This window comes from Rhopilema esculentum, chromosome 6 (genome assembly GCF_057945365.1).
Source record: "Rhopilema esculentum isolate cy_ngs chromosome 6, ASM5794536v1, whole genome shotgun sequence".
In the NCBI taxonomy this organism is placed as follows: Eukaryota; Metazoa; Cnidaria; class Scyphozoa; order Rhizostomeae; family Rhizostomatidae; genus Rhopilema; species Rhopilema esculentum.
Window position 1 is genome coordinate 10,661,362 of NC_142820.1, and position 18,862 is coordinate 10,680,223.

At 35.0% G+C, this 18,862-nt stretch overlaps 2 protein-coding genes across 2 annotated transcripts; one reads left to right on the forward strand and one right to left on the reverse strand.

The window, feature by feature from the left end:
* The first annotated feature begins 1,191 nt into the window (after positions 1–1,191).
* Positions 1,192–8,712, forward strand: LOC135686139 (COMM domain-containing protein 8). Its single transcript, XM_065202315.2, has 5 exons — positions 1,192–1,348; positions 5,623–5,778; positions 6,209–6,367; positions 7,361–7,516; positions 7,896–8,712. The coding sequence occupies exons 1-5, from the start codon at positions 1,262–1,264 to the stop codon at positions 7,917–7,919; spliced, it is 582 nt and encodes a 193-aa protein (XP_065058387.2). The 5' UTR covers positions 1,192–1,261; the 3' UTR covers positions 7,920–8,712.
* Positions 8,713–10,147: 1,435 nt separating this feature from the next.
* On the reverse strand, positions 10,148–18,583 carry LOC135686138 (protein YIPF6). The gene is made up of 6 exons (XM_065202314.2): positions 18,273–18,583; positions 15,463–15,541; positions 14,994–15,036; positions 13,801–13,932; positions 11,311–11,468; positions 10,148–10,643 (listed from the first exon to the last, which is right to left on the reverse strand). Exons 1-6 carry the CDS (start codon positions 18,435–18,437, stop codon positions 10,528–10,530), a joined length of 693 nt encoding a protein of 230 aa, XP_065058386.2. The 5' UTR covers positions 18,438–18,583; the 3' UTR covers positions 10,148–10,527.
* Between the last annotated feature and the right edge of the window lie 279 nt (positions 18,584–18,862).

Genomic DNA, 18,862 nt, shown 5'->3' on the forward strand with positions numbered 1-18,862 from the left:
AGCTAAAGTCCCAACTTTTGCTAGACAAATACTGTTTTCTTTCACTGGTTCATACGTAAATTATAGAAACAAGGCAAAATGACATTATAGAGAATCGGTAGGGAAAAACCTGTCCTCTTTGGCAATCCTGGGCGACTTGTGACATATTTAACTGATTTTGCACAGAGAAGGGTGTAGAAAGGTTTTTGACTAGGTAACTAACAGACTGTTTTCCAAACTGACTAATCACTAATAATGTGTAAAACCCAAGACTGATGGCTAACCATACTTTTTATTTGACTTACGATTAATGTGAATTATCTCAAATGCCACATGTATTCACATGTATTCAGACTTTCTGACTGCATGTACTTGAGCTGAGAGAGAATCATCTAAACTTGACAAGTGAAAACTATCTTCAGATGATGAAAAGAGCAAAGATGAGCCTCCAAAAAAACACAACTAAGAGCAGGGTTGTAGCTAGACCAAATTATCTATGTGTTGGCTATTGTGTATGGGGATGTTTACATATTACGTAATCAGAAATGGGGGAAGGGGATCAACACAAACTACTGCTTATAATTTTCATTACGCAATATGTGCGTATTTTTCGTGTTTTCCCTCTTGAATGAAAGTGCTTTTTCTTTTGGTCATTTGATATCAGTTAATAGTGAAATCTGCTCTACGTGTAAGAGAGGATAACAATTGTCCTGTGACAGGCTGATAAGAACTTATAAGAATATTGCTTTCTGTAGATAAAACTATGAATCAATGCTAAAATCAGATTTGTACTGAAATTTTGACTAATTGGAGCCAAAAATCTTGACTAATGGACCCTTTATCGCCTGACTAATTACTAGCAGTATCCCCTTCTACACCCTCACAAAGAGAGGTATGTAATTTGGTAAGACTTCAAAATTTAGAAAGAAGATTTTATGATGGCATTGCTTTGCCACGATATCACCACCTCTCCTCCCTTCCTTTGTTAGGGCTATACATTGCTATAGGCGTCCAGGTCTCTCCCTGAAATAACCGATTATAAAATTATTTGATTTTCAGGCTACAGGAAAAAAGCGTTTTCAGTACAATATAAAATATGTGAAAAAGATCATATGCCGTAATTCCTCGAATAAACCCCAGGTGGGTTATTCGAGGGGGCTTATACGAGGGGGGCTTATGCAAGGGGGGCTTATGCGAAGGGGGCTTATAAAATTATAACAGACACTATGACAGCAGACAGTGGGTGTCATGCGAACGAGGCCAAGGCAAAAGAGAAGAAATTATGGCGGACGTTGACCGGGCGGAAAGTGAAGAGCACGGCTCGAGTTTGCGTCTTCTATGTAAAGCCGATACAGAAATCGCCGAGAAGGTAAAAGTCTTTGATTTAAAGATTCTAACTCTTTGTTATGTTATACAAAAACATTATAATCTTGATATTACAAAATAAGTTAATGTTAACTTACGTTACCCAATGGTATGTTTAGTAGAAAATTTGTTTTTTTCATATTGGCCTTAGAGGCTTCAGACCTGTTGATCTGAAATTTCCAAAGGAGTTTTGAGTTCTCGTATGAAAAGCAAAACAGGGAAGTTTAGTTAAAAAAGGAAGAACCTAAGTCCAGACTGCAGAGTATGACAAGTTCACAGCCGAGTTATTTTCTCTAAAAAGTCCCTGCACATATTGTAAAGGGTGTGGCATTTTGAGATCTGGGTGTGACATGAGTTTGACCAATTTTTAAGGGCAAATGAAGAATCGTGTTTACTCAAGATCGACAAAATCTACCATTGGTTTGATAGATACATTTGCTAGTGTATCTACTTGATAGATAGCAGGGCCGTAAATCTGTCATGTCAATTGGGGGGGTCAGCAGAGCAAATTAATATAAAGTGTGCAGTGGGTCATGGCACCACCAAGCAATTTACGGTATGTGTTATGGAAACTGCTTGAGCGGCAAACGACTTAAAACAAAAAGAAAGATTATTAGATTTTGTAAAGTTTTTTCAGCTCTATAGAAAGTATATTATAGCATGTTGACTTTTTTATAATTGAGTTGATAACATTTTTCAGAGACAGCTTGAGGAAATTAAACCTGAGGGGCTGAGAATCGCGCTTAGTGATGTAGGAGGACCCAGCATGGTTGGGGCCGACGCGAAAGAAAATTTTTTAAACCATACCTTCTAAATAGCTAGAAAAGCATCTACCAGACCAAGTTTAACAAAATACTATGCAGTTCAGGAAAGACAGATCAACGTTTCTCAGAAGAACACTGATTATTGCTCTGGGAGAAATTAGGAAGGGGAAGAGTCATGCTTAAACTCTAGTGACAGACGTCGGGGAAAGAAAGAGAAGGTGTTTTCTATTCGAGAGCAAGCAATTTTTTCCTGATTTTTTCCTAACACATAAAAACTTAGTTCGGTTCTAACCCAGTTACCAGGGATTCCTTTCTTTAAAAGAAAATGAAGACAATTTCTCAAAAAAATCGTTTTGCTAAAGATTTTTTGGGGGTCCAGTCCCCCCCATCCCCCCTGGGATTTACGGCACTGATAGATAGAGACACCCCTGAGAAACCTTTTTTTGCTTCCAGCCACGAGAAGTCAGTTTGTGATAGAGAGCAAGTCTGCAAAGGACTCACAGCAATCAGATTTTGACTGTTTCTGCTATGTTCAAATTTTGCAAAGAAAATATAAAAGATATTGAATTTTTTTCATACCGAAGGATTCCATGGTGAAAGTTAGAGAACAGCAGCTTAAACGATTTGCCCATGGAAGCACCATTCCTGGAACCAGAAGTTTCCATCAGTTTGTTCCACTTTCAGATAAAAAAATTGCTTTCAAATATACTTCTGATGATAGAGATTTTGCAGGAACCTTTTCTTTTGCTTCTAATACCCCAGAGAATGGTGTTGGAGCTCGAAGGAATGAGTATGTTGCTTGCATCATCCATAAGTGGTGGTTGGCATGATTCTTGAAATTAATGAAGATGAAGGGGACTTTCAAATAAACTTCATGCACACACCTGGACCCACTCAGAGTTTTACATGGCCAAGCAGACCAGACATATGCTGGGTATCAAGTTTGCACATGCTTTGCAAAATTGATTCACCCAAAACTATCGTAGGTCAAACTTACAGCATCGGCTACAGTGACTATAAAACAATATCTAAACTTTTCCTTGGCTAACCATTTTAACTAAGTATGTGATGTTGTTGAAAAATGAAGTAATGATTGATTCAATGCTTTTATCAGCTCTTTGTATTTTATGGAACATAACCATTAATAAAACTTTGTTTTGTCTACAGTTCTTGTGATATTATACCCATTTTGTAAGGTGCAATTAACTCACAATGCTTGAATTGCAATTGTAAGCTCCAACATTTTCTGATAGTCCGAAGAATACACTTTCAGAATATAGCAAGCTTTTTATGCTATGATTCTAGCTACATTTACTATTTTTCAATATTTATATACACAGGTTAGGAATATTTTCAAATTAAGTGATTATCTTGATTATCTGCTTTACCTTAGGGAATTGATAAGTTTTGATGGAATATTTGAAATCTACAGTATCAAATCCATCGTTGATATTATTTCTAAGCAAATATACATAACTATAAAGAATTTACAGCTACTGATAGAAAGCCCCGCCCATCACTTAATAAGCTGGGTGTGGCATATTTGGCAAAAATGGATCACTTTTGAAACGGAAAGAAAACGGAAACCATGAGAGATAAAAGACTGAAATTTTTTATGTGGTATTTTCTCCAAACTAGCTTTATGTGACAAAAAAATCAAAAAATTCTAAGACCATGGGTTACATTGGTCTGATGATTTCACATGGAATGACCCCAAAACAACTTTGAATTATTTCTATTTTCTGATCTTTGCTATGTTGTGCCCACTATTCACTGAATTGATATAGTTATACACACTTATACTAAAGTGCACACTTGCACACTTAAAATTTTGCCTTTGCACACTTGAGATCTCCTTGGAAACTACTGTACTCTGCAGTCTGGGTTAGCCTTAAGAATTCCGGTAATAAATTGTGATTGGCAAATAGTTAATGATAAAAGGGTATTATAAACTTCATTGTAACAATTTTCATTCTTTTTTGTTAATTTGCAAGCACTAACAAAAGTTTTGACAAGAAGAGAGTCATTTTGATCATTTTATCATAAGTATAACATCTGCAAAAGGAAAATATGACTTAAGCAAAACATGACAATAACATAAGAAAGACATAAATCACAATTTACCTGTTTTGAAACACATTATCTTCATTAGAGTCTTTAAACATGATTACATAAACAAATGAAGCTATCAAGTTTCAATTTTGATTTATGTGAGTTTTTGTGAAAAGGTTTGGGAAAATGTTTTGACTTCTGTTCTCAAGACCAGGGGCAGTTCCCAAATTAACCCTCACTGTCAAACAGATATAAGTGGGGCTTGGGGGCATAGCCCCTTTAAGATTTTCTTTTGCCACATCTTCTAGTTCTTTGAAAACACCAACGTTGATTGTCCTTGTCCTCTGAGATTGTTCTCTGTACTTTTTGCGATTTGTCAATTGGTTTAAACTTATTAAATTCAATTTGGTCAAAAGCAGTAATAATGATTAGTAAAACAGTACTTAAAGTTTGAAAAGATCACCTTTTTAGAAAATCTCATTATTGGAGCTAATTTGAACAGGTTAGCTCATTAGAGTTCATTGCTCAATAATCTCAAGACAGGCTATATATTGTCTTAATGGGGCTGGGTCATGTAACCCTAAACAAAAATTTTATCAGGCCAATCTGCATGTAAGAGGGATTTTGTTTATCAATTTGTGTAAGGGGTTTTGTTTACGAATCGCAGTGTCTGACAAAATGACAGACCATGAAATCTTGAGCTTGCAGCACTGCTGCCAAGTCTGAATCGTCCTTAAAGACTAATCGCTAACAATGAGCCATTGCACTATGCAAGCATCCCATAATGCATTTTCGACTGTCTGAAATCAATTTTGGTTAATCCGTAGAAACTGCCATTGTTTGGACCGTTGCCACCCTTGCAAAGGCCCATTGTTAGCAATGAGTCTTTAAACAATTGGCTTTCAGCATTGTTTACTTTTCGTGGATCTGGACTTCCACAAACAAATGCCTCTGTGCTGTCCCTTTGGCCAAACAGCTTGTTATGATGTTCACTTCTTGTGTTCCCACTGCAGTATAAATGGCTTCTTTGTTGTGGACTGATCAAGGAAATGATTTTGAGAATATACATGTAAAATCAATCTTTAAGGCTTTGGCAATGACAAATAATTTTCAGTAACAAGAGACTTTAAGGTTCAAGAGGGATTCTCTTGAACAATTGGTCTTGAACAATTTTGAACTGATATTTGATGAATTATGGTTTCAAAGTAACCCTGAGATGTTAATGTACATGTTCAAGATAACTGTTTTGGAAGCATTTGCCATGTTGCTTTTAGATATTCTAGAAATTTTTAGAGCAAGACCCTGTGCCCCATTGTATCTGGGGGGCTACCTCGATGAGTCCTGATTAATAAATATCTAATTTTTTCATGTTGAATGTTTTCATACTAAATCCAGTCATATAATGAAATTAAAGCAAACTTCGAAACAATTCTATACTGATGTACTTCAATTTCTGTTCTAGTTTCTTCACCAGCTAATAAATTTCATCTGCAAGCAGAGGGGACCACAGTTCAAAGATTTTAGTTCAACCTGGAATATTAAAGAATGGATCACCATCTGTGATTGTTGGTCAGCAATTATAAAATTTTGGGTCGGCAGCAATGTAGGGAAAGAAGAGGTATTTTGACTACATATGATACCAGTTTAAGATGTTCTGGTAATACTTTATTTCCCCAATGAATTCTTTATTTTTCTTGACATTGATTACCTTCCTAGAAAATCTCATTATTTGACTTAAATGCGTGGCTTATTTTTAGATTAGAAACTTTAATACCAAACCATGCTCAAATCATCTTCAGAAAAACCCTAAAAAAGAAGACAGAATGCTCACCTCATACAAGCTATGTATTAAATAGGCTGCAAAATGGTTCAAGATGCCTTGTATATTCAAGCTACCTGATTAAACTATGTTAAAGCATATTGCAATCATTTCGAGTTCAATCCTATCTGTTTTTAAATAACTAACGTTTCAGTGGATTTTGAATTTGTTTCAACCAACTAAAGATTATGCTGAAAACTTATTCTTACAAAAATGTGTCCCTTACTAGATTAAAGAGCAACTACTTGAGGAAGAGTTTTCTGAAGAATGGACAAAAAGAATCTTAATATGCATCACTTTGCGCAAAAATGATATCAAAGAGAGCATGATTCGCCAAACTTCAGCTATTTCACAATCATCATTAAAGGACTTTGACTGGAAAGTAAAGGTAAAGAAAGGGCGACATGGCTATGTGGGACATCTGTTGCTTTTTTCTACATTATTTATTTAGTTTTGAGTTTTTTCAAAGGAAATGCAAATTGTGATGTTTTTGCTAAGTTAATTTTAGTTTAGACATATAAACTTGGACCAAAGTTTGAAAACTGTGTATGTTTGATATAAAGAAATCAGGATCTTTTTCCTTTACAACTTCTACTTGTCTGTTGAATTTTTCAGTAATAAAGATTCAGATCTCATTCCAATTTCCTTATGCTTAACTTTGTTGTAGAATCTAAAACACTTTTTGTTTGCCTCCTTGATATTGTTGCTTGTAATGATTTAGGTGTTTGTTGATAACCAACAATAGTGCACCTTAACATAAATCAGAAGATTTTTAACATTTTGTAGAATCAAAACCAACCTAGCCAATGTGTAGTCTGAATGGCTCCAAAGTCAAAGGCATATCTTAACATATATTATCTGACATATATTAACTTAAATAACGTTAACATTTAGATTTACATTTTGCAAAGTTGAATTTTTTTATTTTGTATTATGTTTTATTGGATTCCTCTCCTCAAGAAGTGCTTATCACTTCAGAACAATGCACTATAAAAGCATTTTTCAATCAGAAGATGTATATAGATATATTTTGAATTGTTACTGATTAATACAAGAATTTTGTTTTCATTTTCAACAACTGTACCAGTTTGTATCTTTTACCAGCTGATACTTATGCTTTGACAAATTAAATAGTTTGTTATTTTAATTTTTTCACGAATTATGAATGTTTACAGTATCATCTTTGTGGTTTTCTGTTTTGAGCCAAAGAAATATTAGAGACTTTTAGTGTCTCTTAGAGTTGTATTTGAATCTTGAAAAGCAGTTAAAATTATTTAAACATAGTATTAACATTATTTTTATTTTAGGTTTTGTTTTGTTGGCTTGTATTGTACAAAGACAATAAGTTATTATCATTATATTATTCTCATATTTTTTTCAGTTGGTTATGAGTAGTGACAAGTTAGCCAATGTAAGGGAGCCAATGGCAGATGTTGACTTTCAGCTACAAACAGAGGATGGAAGAAGACAAGTATCTCTGGAGTTAAACAAGGAAGAAATGAAAACTCTTATCAACCATTTAGAATCAGCCAATAAGGTAAGCCATCTTCTTTCGTTTCTGATTGTGCTCGCGTTTCTGATGGCCTATTTCGATCCACAACTAGGTATACATACTTATTACTAGGCCTAAGGTTCTTCAATTTCTGTCTTGTCATCTTGAGCCCTTATGCCTATTTTATTTTGAAAATTTGTCTTTGTGGGCAAGTAGAAGGTTATGGAATAAAATTCAAGCATTTTCACTACATGAATGCTAATGCAGATCAAGAAATTGCCAAATGAAGGACCAGACTTGCTATCAATATGACATTTCGACAATCTTTCACCAGTTTTCATAAGTATATCAACAATAGTTGTTATTGGTTAGTTTTCATTTTCAAGAAAACAGCCTTTCTTATACTTTGTACTTTATCTTCCAGGTTGTCATGCAACTCCGCTCCTAATTTCACAGAGTTCTCTTTCACTGGAGATCAAACCAGGGGACTTGATATGTATGATATTAGAACACTCATTAGATATATCAAATTTAATAACATACATTGCATGAATTTTGCCACATAAAAACACTAATGTCAGGCAATCTTCGCTGTAAGTGGCGAAATTCACAAGAATGATTTTACATTTATAGGTAATATTTTATAATTCATAGTGATCGTTAACTATCAATATTTGTATATTGGAATTTTGGTACATTTCCAGTCACAAAAGACTGTGAATCTCAAGTATGGCACCAACAATTTTGATTTGATAAACATTTTTGCTTAGGTCAATTTCGTTTGTTGCGACATGAATTAATTTTTTACTTGATAGCATAAATTGTTTTCCTTTTAAGAAGAAATGTTTTTTGCTTTTAAAACCACTATAACGATATACTTTTTAAACCATATTATTTATTGCACGTTTTCTCTAAGAATTTCTTCAATTCTAATACTTGAGATTTTCGTCTGAGCAAACAAAAATAAAAAATATCTTTTAAAATCACTTTAGCTGCTAATCTGGACTAGATATCGGTGATGTTGATTTAAATGAGTGATGCACACAGTATTTGTAAATTAGCTTGCAATTTCTTTCGCAAATCGATTTAACGAGAAAAAGCAAGCCCACCTTTAAGCTGGAAGCATCGTTATGTATTTCATCTGAATGGCTGTTTTTTCTCAAGTCACTCTATTCGTTTGATTGTAGTTTGAGCGAAATTTAGTATCATAGATTTGTTCAATCTTTTGTATATAATTAATATATGATTGTTTTTATCCAGTGTTCCTTTTTCTTGCAATACAAGGTTTGTATAAATTTCGACTGAGATTCGTGAGATACTGAACCAGAATAGATTTGGTTTGGATGGATTTTCGATAAAAGATTATGGTCCGTTTTTACCATTAAACTTTCAGCGTAAAATTTGCTATATTTTTACATAACAGGAAAGATTTAGTAAACTCAAAATAAGGCAGAAATCTCAAGATTTTTATTATTTTTATGTTCATAAAATCAGAACCAGACATGTATTATTTTCATAAAAGAAACTGATCTGAATTTTATAGTTTGTCTTTTGAGCTTTACCAAAGTAATCAAAGCCTGCAAAAAGGAAGCATAGGAAGTTCAGTTGCCTAATGATTCACGGCAGAATTTCTCAATTTTAAAGGATTTTTGGCGCTTGCTAGAATTTGAAATATCTCGGTACCCTGAAATACGGCAGAAAATGAAGCGGGTTTTTTCTTTCCCACTGTTAAATTATAGTACCTAATATTATAGCACCGGCATATACCTAATTTTGGACTTGCAGTGCCAAGTTTCGCATATGCTGTATCCCGACATTCATTGTGTTAAATTTCCTCATATTAAGTGTTTTCAAACGTCTGATTTTAATTCGAACTGATGCTTTTTTCTAATGATATTTACAACTTTATATAGATACAACTTATTTGCATCAGTTTAGTGCCTTACATTATGTTTAAATTTGACTATCCGGCATTCTTTTGATCACTTGACTCTTTTTTCATAGGTTATTTCTAGAGTCTTTCCAGCCTCCATTTCACTCAAGTGTTTTCTTTATGTTTTAAATCTCTCTGACCTCAGCTCACCATGAACAAACCTCTCACAAACTTTAGAGTAGTTAAAACCTACTCTTACGGCGTCATTAGTAAAGAACGAACAAAAGGACGATTTGACAACGTAAGATTCTTTCTGTTTACGCTTTGATGACAGGTATGAAACTTACTGCAAACAGTACTTACTTTATTCTAACCAGCTGAAACAGTTCGAACAACTAATTGACAACCATTTAAATCTAGTTATATAAATAGCTGTTTATCAATTTCCCTTTATTCGACTGAAAAACAATTAGAAATCAATATGTTTTGCAGCAAAAATGCTTTGCTAGTTAAGAATGCATTTTTCTATCTCAAGTGACATTGAATCTCAACAAAACCTTTCTTGTCAATATTTCATCCATAAAAGTGGGCGGAAAATTACGACAGGAATGGCTGGCCTTTTCTACATGGAGGCAACTTCATGGTTTTTTAAATCTATGCGAGTCAAGGCAGGTCCATTTCTATGTATTCCGTTTCAGGTCCAAAGGTTTTTAAAAGTTATAATAATATCTAATTTGTAATCTTCAAAAATTCCAGCAGAAAATAGGCGAAATCTTGCAAATCCGCAGTTTGTTTTTTGCAAGTTTATTTGCATGAGTGATACCTACCACGGGATGCTATCACAGACCATATTTTGCTTAAAAACCAAGCATTAAGATTCCAACTTTATCTCACAATTGCACATACCGACAAGTTTACATCTAACATTTCAACGTGCTGGAAATTAAAGCGGTTGTATGATGCTGTTAATGTTTGTCGATGATATTTACAATTTACTTTAATCTCTAATTTTCAACCACTGCATAATATGAGTTTTCACATTCTGTAAATTAAACTGAATTAAGAGATAATTTTGGCCATTTCCCCTCATTCTACGACAGTAATTCTTACTGAGGGCAGAAGGAACCGTCTTGCCCTGGATATTACTTAGAGGACGAACTTTGATCTAATTCAGCATAACAATTCATCCGGTATGAGATATAACGAGCCAACTGATCACAAAATAAAACAGTCCTATTGGATATACAGCTAAAGCCTTTCTATTGTGCGGCTGACTTTCACCCAGAAATGCAACTGAAGCTGAAACAGAAAAATAGCCATAAAAACTAAATATTTAACAGAAAGCAACTCACAGTAGATTCTTTATATATAATTTTAGCAGCAACTAGCAAGATTACGAAAACTTGACATCCTCCAGTATCCTTACTCTATCAGTATGGTATGGTATGGAACAGGCTTGTGAGGAGCACCTTCAACTTTGACAAACTGAGCACCTCCAACTTTATAGGCACCCGATTGAACATCATCAAATATCATCAACAACAAAGTTGGTTTTTTCACATTCAGTTCTAAGACAGCATAAACTTGCTAGATGCTCGATCAATCAAGCTCCTAGAACTTTCTAGGGGCGTGCAGAGGCGCTTGATCGAGCTGGAGCAAGTCTCCTTGCAAGGCCTGGTATGGAATAAGGTATGGTATGGTATAGTATGGTATGGTATGGTATGGTATGGTATGGTATGGTATGGTATGGTATGGTATGGTATGGTATGGTATGGTATGGTATAGTATATGGTGGTATGGTCTTGAGAACCTGCATACAAACTAATCTTTATTTTACATCAAATAAGGAATATTAAAACTCTCCTTCAGGTAAAATAAATCCATGGTATCTTCTCCAATCCATGAACAAAATGATAATTGACTGTTTAAAAATATTTGCTGCTTAATTATGTAAATATCAACTCACCAAAGGTGGACCAGCCAAACATTGCTAAAACAATCAAGCATCTGATTGCAAATAAAACTGTTGTTTGGTGGGCTAATAAAATTATTTTGCAGATTACTAATCCAACTGTTAGTGGAAGAACACAGTAGCCTAGGACACAGACACTTTGGAAGAAGGATCTGAAAAAAGAATTGAAAAAAACTCATTTTACTGTCTGCAAAAGGTGTAAACCACAAACCTCTGCTTAGGTGACAGAAATCTAGTAGGTATTAAAGAATTAGCTTTAATTCCTTGTCATATATATGAATATATAATTCGAACTTCTTAAATGGCAAAATATATTCAAATTTTCAACGGGAAAAATAATTGAAGGTTCATTCTCAGACTGACTAGAAATGACAAAAGGTAATAGGAAGAGTCACATGCCAGAGGCTTAACTCAAACTGTGGGGGCCAAATGTTAAGCACCACTCAGTTTTGAGGTCAAACTAAAAGTCTAAAAATTTAGTTGTCAGTGCATAGACACCCCTTATGCTTTGATTGTAACTACAGAAAGTTTTGATAAGACTTTTCATCCATGTATGTAGAAAAGAGATTGTCTCTTTCTCTTGCTCTCTTTCTCTTGCTAACACTGAGCATATTAATTGCCATCTTTGTCTTGGCAATCAAACTGATACAAAATGATGCTATTCAATGCATTGAAATCAATTCCAAAAAAAGGTGTTTCGAAAACATAGTCAATAGAAAAAACTCTTGTCTGGAAGCCCATTGTTCTGTTCTTTTGTTCTAAATGTTTAAAGATTTTCTGGGTTTCAAAGCCTGTCTTCGTGATTAAAAATGCTTCCTTTTAAAAACGATTTCTCAAACACAACAACAGATGATAGCTGATTAAATATGGATGCAAAAAAGTTGAAATTGATTTATCTATTGTTTTTTTATCTGTCAAATTTTCAACTGATGCCTCTTCGTTGAATACATTTCAGATAAAAATTAAAACGTCTTAATAGACTGCAAGCAAGACTGTAGGAAATATTCTGAAATGTATTTTAAGCTAATCTAGAGAGCGCCGTCACAAAAAAATTAACCTGTGTCTGTCCCTCTACAGAATGTTTTACAATTTCCCCTTGTTTTAGTGTTTATAGAAAAAACCTCCATGTCCCTTAGACATTCCTGATAAAAAAAAGCTAAAATGCTAATACGCTTTGGTCCTCAAAAAAACTAGATTCTGGAATGATTGTTGGGGGTGAAGAAAATACTAGACAATTGAAGCAAGGGATTAGCCACAAAACACTGCATATGACGGTTTTTGCATTTGATTAGCCAACCGTTGCGACGTAAAAAGCCCATAGCTTTTCCAAAAGCATTTACAAAATGGGGTTTTTCCCCAAATTACTAAGGGTGAGGTCAGCAAAAATTTTCCTGAGGGCTTGCCTCCATACTGCCTGCTCTCAGGCCCCTCTTTGCCCCTCCAATCTTCCAGCCCTGGCTACGCCACTTCATAGCATTGACCTTTTCTTAACTTATTAAGCTGAATGTAGTATCTCTGGTAATGGTTCTCGCTAAACATGGATCTACCCCAAAAATCGTTTCTTCATTGCGATAGAACTATCCGAGTGGAACCCGAAATGCAACAAATTTTGGCTGATAAGGGGAGCTGCCCATTTATCCCCACGCCGATGTTTTTGCAAATAAAAACATCCCCAAATTCAAGTTGACACTCAAAATAATTGTTTACAGTCGTATACTTCGCTACTGTTTACAGTCGCTAAAAAATCTTGCGATTTGCACTGCAAAATTCTAAGAATTCTTACTCCTGAATACGAGTTATGACCAAAATGCCCTGAACTGCACAATATGAGCTGACCATAGTTTTAATAATATCAGTTCAGAATAGATTATAAAATTACCAATGCTCTTGAGAAACACTTAAAATTCAACAACAACCCTATACACTTTTTTTCATGCATCCCCTTACTTGGATCACATGATTGCAATAAACACCAACAAAGAGCTAGAACAAAAGGCTTCCAGACCAGAGTTTTTCTATTGACTATGTTCAAAAGGAAATTAACAGATTAAAAGTATGGGGTTAGTCAATGTTGGTTAAGTTTATTTGCTCTTTTTGCCACTCTTACTTTCTCTATGTTGACTTGAATTGCTGACTTCTATTAACCTTACCCACTTCTGTCTTTCTCTCTCTATGTCATGTTTTTTTCCTTGTATTATTTCTATATGAATAAACTTTTTCTGAATCTTTTCCCTTTTCAACCTTATAATTTCCCATACATTTTGACAAGCCCATCTGTCCGATTTTCCTGAGTTTCAATTAGCTAAAATATAGCAGTAATGCCTATCATTTATGCATCTAAACATCTAAATTTGTAATGTTTTTTGAATGTATCCTGAGAGTGTTTGTAGATTGGATATAAAAGAACACATCTATTTTGTTTATTTGCTCGTGATGGTTCTTTGCCGCATTATGATATTCTAAAGAAAGCTTGTAATTACTTACATATTTCCTCCAAGTAATTTTGAATTCAATGTAACTACTGATGCACCTAACCATATAATCACAAACACTTCTGCAAATTCAGGCCCTCCATCTCCACCAGCTAGACCTGTACCATGAGATCCTTGTAGCATCCTGCAGCAAAAGAATATTCAACTAGCTTGATGGCTTAAATCTTATAAACACATATTATAATCACATATTATACAATAACAGGGGTTTTAGAGAGATTTGTTTGTGCATCAAAGTTCCCTGAAAATTCAAGGATCTGTTACAAATCAACTGAGATGTTGCCACATAAGAATTGGTTATTATCGGTGGTGGTGCCAGCCACTAGGCTTTGGGGTGGGAGGAAAAAATTCAAAAATCTGGGCTACGCCCTTTGTTCTGTCAGGAAATGCCCTTTTACCAGCACAGAACACTAATTTTACCAATTGCAAACACCCATGAGTAACATTTGGTTACATAAAGGAAGTTCCAAAATATCACCCTTCCCCTAACGTTTTCTCATCAAATTCAGACGAAATACCAAATCGTTTCTTGTGCGAAGTAGGGGAGACATGCCCCTCCAGTCTCCCCCTGTGGTGCCGCTACTGGCTATTTCCCCCACCAAGCCACTGTAAACTGGCCCCAGCTCTACAAGGTATGAACTAGGAAAAACCGACAGCAATGCATAAGCAAAGCTCATGTCAATTGATTTTGCATATTTAGAGAATTTCTAGGTTGTCTTTAAGGTTATGAGGTGGGAATTCATCACTTTGCCACTCTATCATCATTTAAAAAACCTTGCAGAATAATTGATTAGGTAAATAAGCATACACAAGCCAGGGTGCTTGATTCTAAATTATAATTTATATGTTTCTAATTCTAAAGCCTTGTTGAATTTAGTTGTTGTGTGCCATATTTCCTCTTTTCCATAGCTAATGTGTTGTTGATATAACACCATTCAGACTGGGGTTTTGATAAAGTATAAGGTTTGCAGATCTGAACTAAAAATCAACCTGAACTTTCTATTTTCAAAGGGAATTCAGTGCATTTTCCATATTTCTAGAAAACAATATTTTAGGGGCTGTTTATGCATAGATACAATTATTGCGTCATTAAAGCTCTTTGTTTTTCAAACAAGACTAGCACTTGTCCAACTGCATTTCAAACATGGAAAAAAGAAGATTTCAAACATGGAAGATTTTACTTACACTGCTAGCAAAATGCAAAGTAACAATGGTCCCCATAGATCCCCTAAAACAAAATAAGTATATATTTATTACCAAATTGCAACTAAAGTAGATACTGTTTCAAACAAGTTAATTTGATTTTTCAAAATATTCAAGATATGTAAATTTGCATTGAAAATTGAAGGTGTGGGAAACTTAAGAAGCTTTGGCACCTTCATTTGAAACTAAAACATGTCCTACTTTCCTCCAAAGATTTTAAATATTATGTTGGTAGCTGTTGGTTATTTAATATAGAAATATTGAAAAGACATAGAAATGTGAAAAATTCAAAATGTTTGAGCAAACTTTTGAGCAGAGTAGGACCAAAAATATAGATATGGAAAATTTGTAAACTAGACAGACATAGTTATCCATAAAATTGAATAAGCTTCCCATACTATTTCAATAGCTTTAGTATATACTTAACTTGGGAAGATAATTAAAAACTTACAGTCTCTTAACAAAGTCTTGCTTTGCCTGGGAATGAGAACATGAAAGAACTTTTTTCCAACTGCCTTTAAATCTCTTTTCTGAAAAGTAAATGAAAAACATGATATGTTTGACACACTCTGTTCTGCTGAAAACGATATGAAAACTATGAAAGAGCCACCAATCCATTGTTATGCCATCATATTATCAATACAACATCAGTGGCGAAGCTAACCAAGAACAGATGGTCCTGCGTAAAGGGGGTCCGGGGGCGTAGCCCCCAGAAAAATGGCTGGAAGCCATGCCCTAGAGACCCTCGGAAAAGGAGGAAACGCCCTTCTGGATGTGTTAAAATCAAGATTGCAGGGAAACATTTTTCACTGCCACATTTTGGAAAAAAGGGGACAAAGGTTCGGATCCTTTCAAGTTCCTCCTTCCTTACATCATATGCTTACATTAAAAAGTCAAAAGAGCATCACAAAAATTTTCTCTAAAATAAATGACATTTGAAAATGTTTTCCTTGATTGAAAATTTTGAAATCATTGACTAAAAAGAAATAGCTAGTACATATCATATAGGCATATACAGTTGTAATACATACTGGAAACATAATTGATTTAAATTATTTAAAAAAAGTAAGAATATCTTGTCACAACATTGATATGTCTGTTGCACGGTAGATAGGGTCTTGAATCAATTTGTTTTGAATATCAGAGGAGACCCCTGGCATTTTGCCAGTACAATACATTCTAAGTCATCGAGTACAAAAGCTCTCAGTAATTACTATTGTTTTCCTTTTCATCCTTTACAAAGCGTCCTTTTCATCGGATCCTCTGAATTGTAGGGTAGTTCCTGTTTAAGGCAGGAGGAAGAACTGCTGAAATTAAATTTAATCGAGCCCTTTTTCTGTCATGCACACTCCATCTCCCCTCCATCTCGACTTTCCTGGTACAAAAAAACAAAGATTCTCTCTCGGCAGGGGCAGCAAACTTTTTCTACTGTTTATAATAGGTCTTTGAATATGACTTCCTTTGCTCTCTGCAGTCTGAGAGAAAACTATATGAATGTCAGCTTTCTCGCGATGTCTGTGATATTCCTGACTTTAACAGTAAATTGACGTTTAGGACCAACAGAACGACCCTAAACAATTTGATTTCCATAAGTACCACTCGTCTTGAAACGATTGATTCTTGTATAAATCAAGTGACGACAGTGTGGGGCCGAAGCTTCTAGCAGCAAAAATATGTCTTCATGATGTCTTCGAAGCTTCATGATGTCTTCGTTACAGTTAGTTTTATCCATGATATCAAAATAATTAAGCCTGACTATGGCCTAAGTGAAAATTCTTTGTGACCTTTGACCACGGCAAAGAAAATCAACAAATTATACCGAAACATAGGGCTCCAAAAGAGCAGGACCTGAGGTCCTGCCATTTCTGAAGGGCAGGAGTGCCATTGTTTTCTTCTATTGTGAGGCAGGACCAAAAACAGGGCTACGAGGCGTTTGCCCATTGTTTGGCAGGACCAAACATAGGGTTTAGTCCTGCCTACGAGTATTGGGCAGGACTGACCAAAGGGCTAAATGTTTGACGATATCAATGTACGAACGGGATACTCGAAATTCCATCCCAGTCACCCTGTGTCTCAAAATTGAAAAAGAGCACAGCCACGAAATATTAGTGTAGAATAAGACCTTTGAAACAGACCTTTGAAAAGAAATGCCTTTGAATCAGGCATATCATGATTTCATAAAGTGAATCAATTTTTAATATTTTGAAAATTGTTATCTTTGGAAATTTGTGGTCCTGCCTGGCAGGACAAGCAGGACCTTTGGCTTCGCCACTGTACAACATATGCAAAATGATGAAGGAATATTTCAGCTATAAGCAGAGACTAATCTTTAATTATGGTCTATCATTTGCTATTTTAAGCTTTTGAGTAACAAGAAGACTTTCCATCAAGACAATTGTTTTCAAAGCTTACAGTAAATAAAAAAAAGTCCATCATTTTTAGGCTTTCTTAAAAATAGTACTACTGTTTGGAAGCAAATTGAAATTATGCAGTTCACAAATAAAGTAGTCAGAGGAAACTACACTACCAGGACACAAGTATTGCAACACTTCCAGGTGATTAAAGGTGGATCATTTAATGATTTTCTTTTTATAATAGGGAATATTTTATTATAAATTTACAATTTTGCAAAAGTTCAAATCTGTTGGGTGCCATTATGATTTGAGTGTTGCAATACTTTTGTCCTGGCCGGACGGCAGAGTGTGGTAGCTCCCAATCAGACCTTTGGTATGCAATAGCAAAACTTGAATTGTGCAAGTTTGCCATTTGGTAAAAGAGTGAGTGTGCACATAAGGGTGTAAATTTATTCAAGAGCCCAAAGATAATCACAAAAATGAACTAAGACAAGAAAATTTTCATAATTGATAATTATTCTGTTATCGAACCAATGCAAGATTTATGTAGATTTTGAGAAAGCTCATTTCTTCATATGCCCTAAGCAACAGCACACACCCATGTCACGCCCAGATCTCAAAATACACTTGTCATACTCTGCATCCTGGTAGTGGATTATTCCTTGAATCACGCTAAAATGTTGCCATGTTTGTCGAAATTGAAAGCCCTGGACTTTAATAATATGTTCATTATCCACATTAGCAAATATATGCAGTATTGACAAGAAATGATGTTTTGTTCACATTTGCCAACGTTGAAAAATTGAATATGAATCCTTCTTTGTCAAATCCACTGATCTATAGATCAGTGGTCAAATCAAAAATCTCCAAAATCAAATGGACACACAGCAATCAATGTTCGACTTACTAAAGTTACAGAAACTGGTTCGTCTAAAGTGTTCAGCTCTTCCTCGTCATCAGATGCAACTGGAATGTGTATATCGCCTTCAATTTCGCTTGATGCATTTTCATTACCATGAAATGTTGGTAAAGTCGTACCTTCACCAGCAGAATCTGTTTCTGTATCCGCCATAACTGCGTTTGAAAATATTAGAGCGCAGCCTCTCTTCCAAGTTCCCCACAACGTGGCAGCGATAAAATGTCATCCACGTCCGCATCAATAACATTTTTTATTTGACGTACCCATCCTATATACGGTAGAGATTACGGCCTTGTGTACATCAGGTACCCCCACGTCTTCTCCTTCTCATAACCTATTAAGCCCTTCCCTTCCATAGTAATGCCAATTCCTGTATATCTCAAAATACTCCATTTACAGCCCTTATAGGCAGATTAGACACCTCATATCTCTCCCTTCTGTCGACCCGTAAATTCCGTAGCCACACCTAACCCTGTCAACTCCGAACCATTCAATCATACTATAACAAAATTTGTTAATTTTCTTAAAATATCGTATCTACATTTGGATTTCTTTACGTTGGCAGCCAATCAGAATTG

Coding starts and splice junctions, on each gene's coding strand:
- LOC135686138 (XM_065202314.2), bottom strand. CDS start 18,437: ATGGCGGATACAGAAACAGATTCTGCTGGTGAAGGTACGACTTTACCA. Junction 15,542..18,272: donor AACCAGTTTCTGTAACTTTA/GTAAGTCGAACA, acceptor TTTACTTTTCAG/AAAAGAGATTTAAAGGCAGT. Junction 11,469..13,800: donor AAATTACTTGGAGGAAATAT/GTAAGTAATTAC, acceptor TTCTTTTTTCAG/ATCCTTCTTCCAAAGTGTCT.
- LOC135686139 (XM_065202315.2), top strand. CDS start 1,262: ATGGCGGACGTTGACCGGGCGGAAAGTGAAGAGCACGGCTCGAGTTTG. Junction 1,349..5,622: donor ATACAGAAATCGCCGAGAAG/GTAAAAGTCTTT, acceptor TTTCTGTTCTAG/TTTCTTCACCAGCTAATAAA. Junction 6,368..7,360: donor ACTTTGACTGGAAAGTAAAG/GTAAAGAAAGGG, acceptor TATTTTTTTCAG/TTGGTTATGAGTAGTGACAA.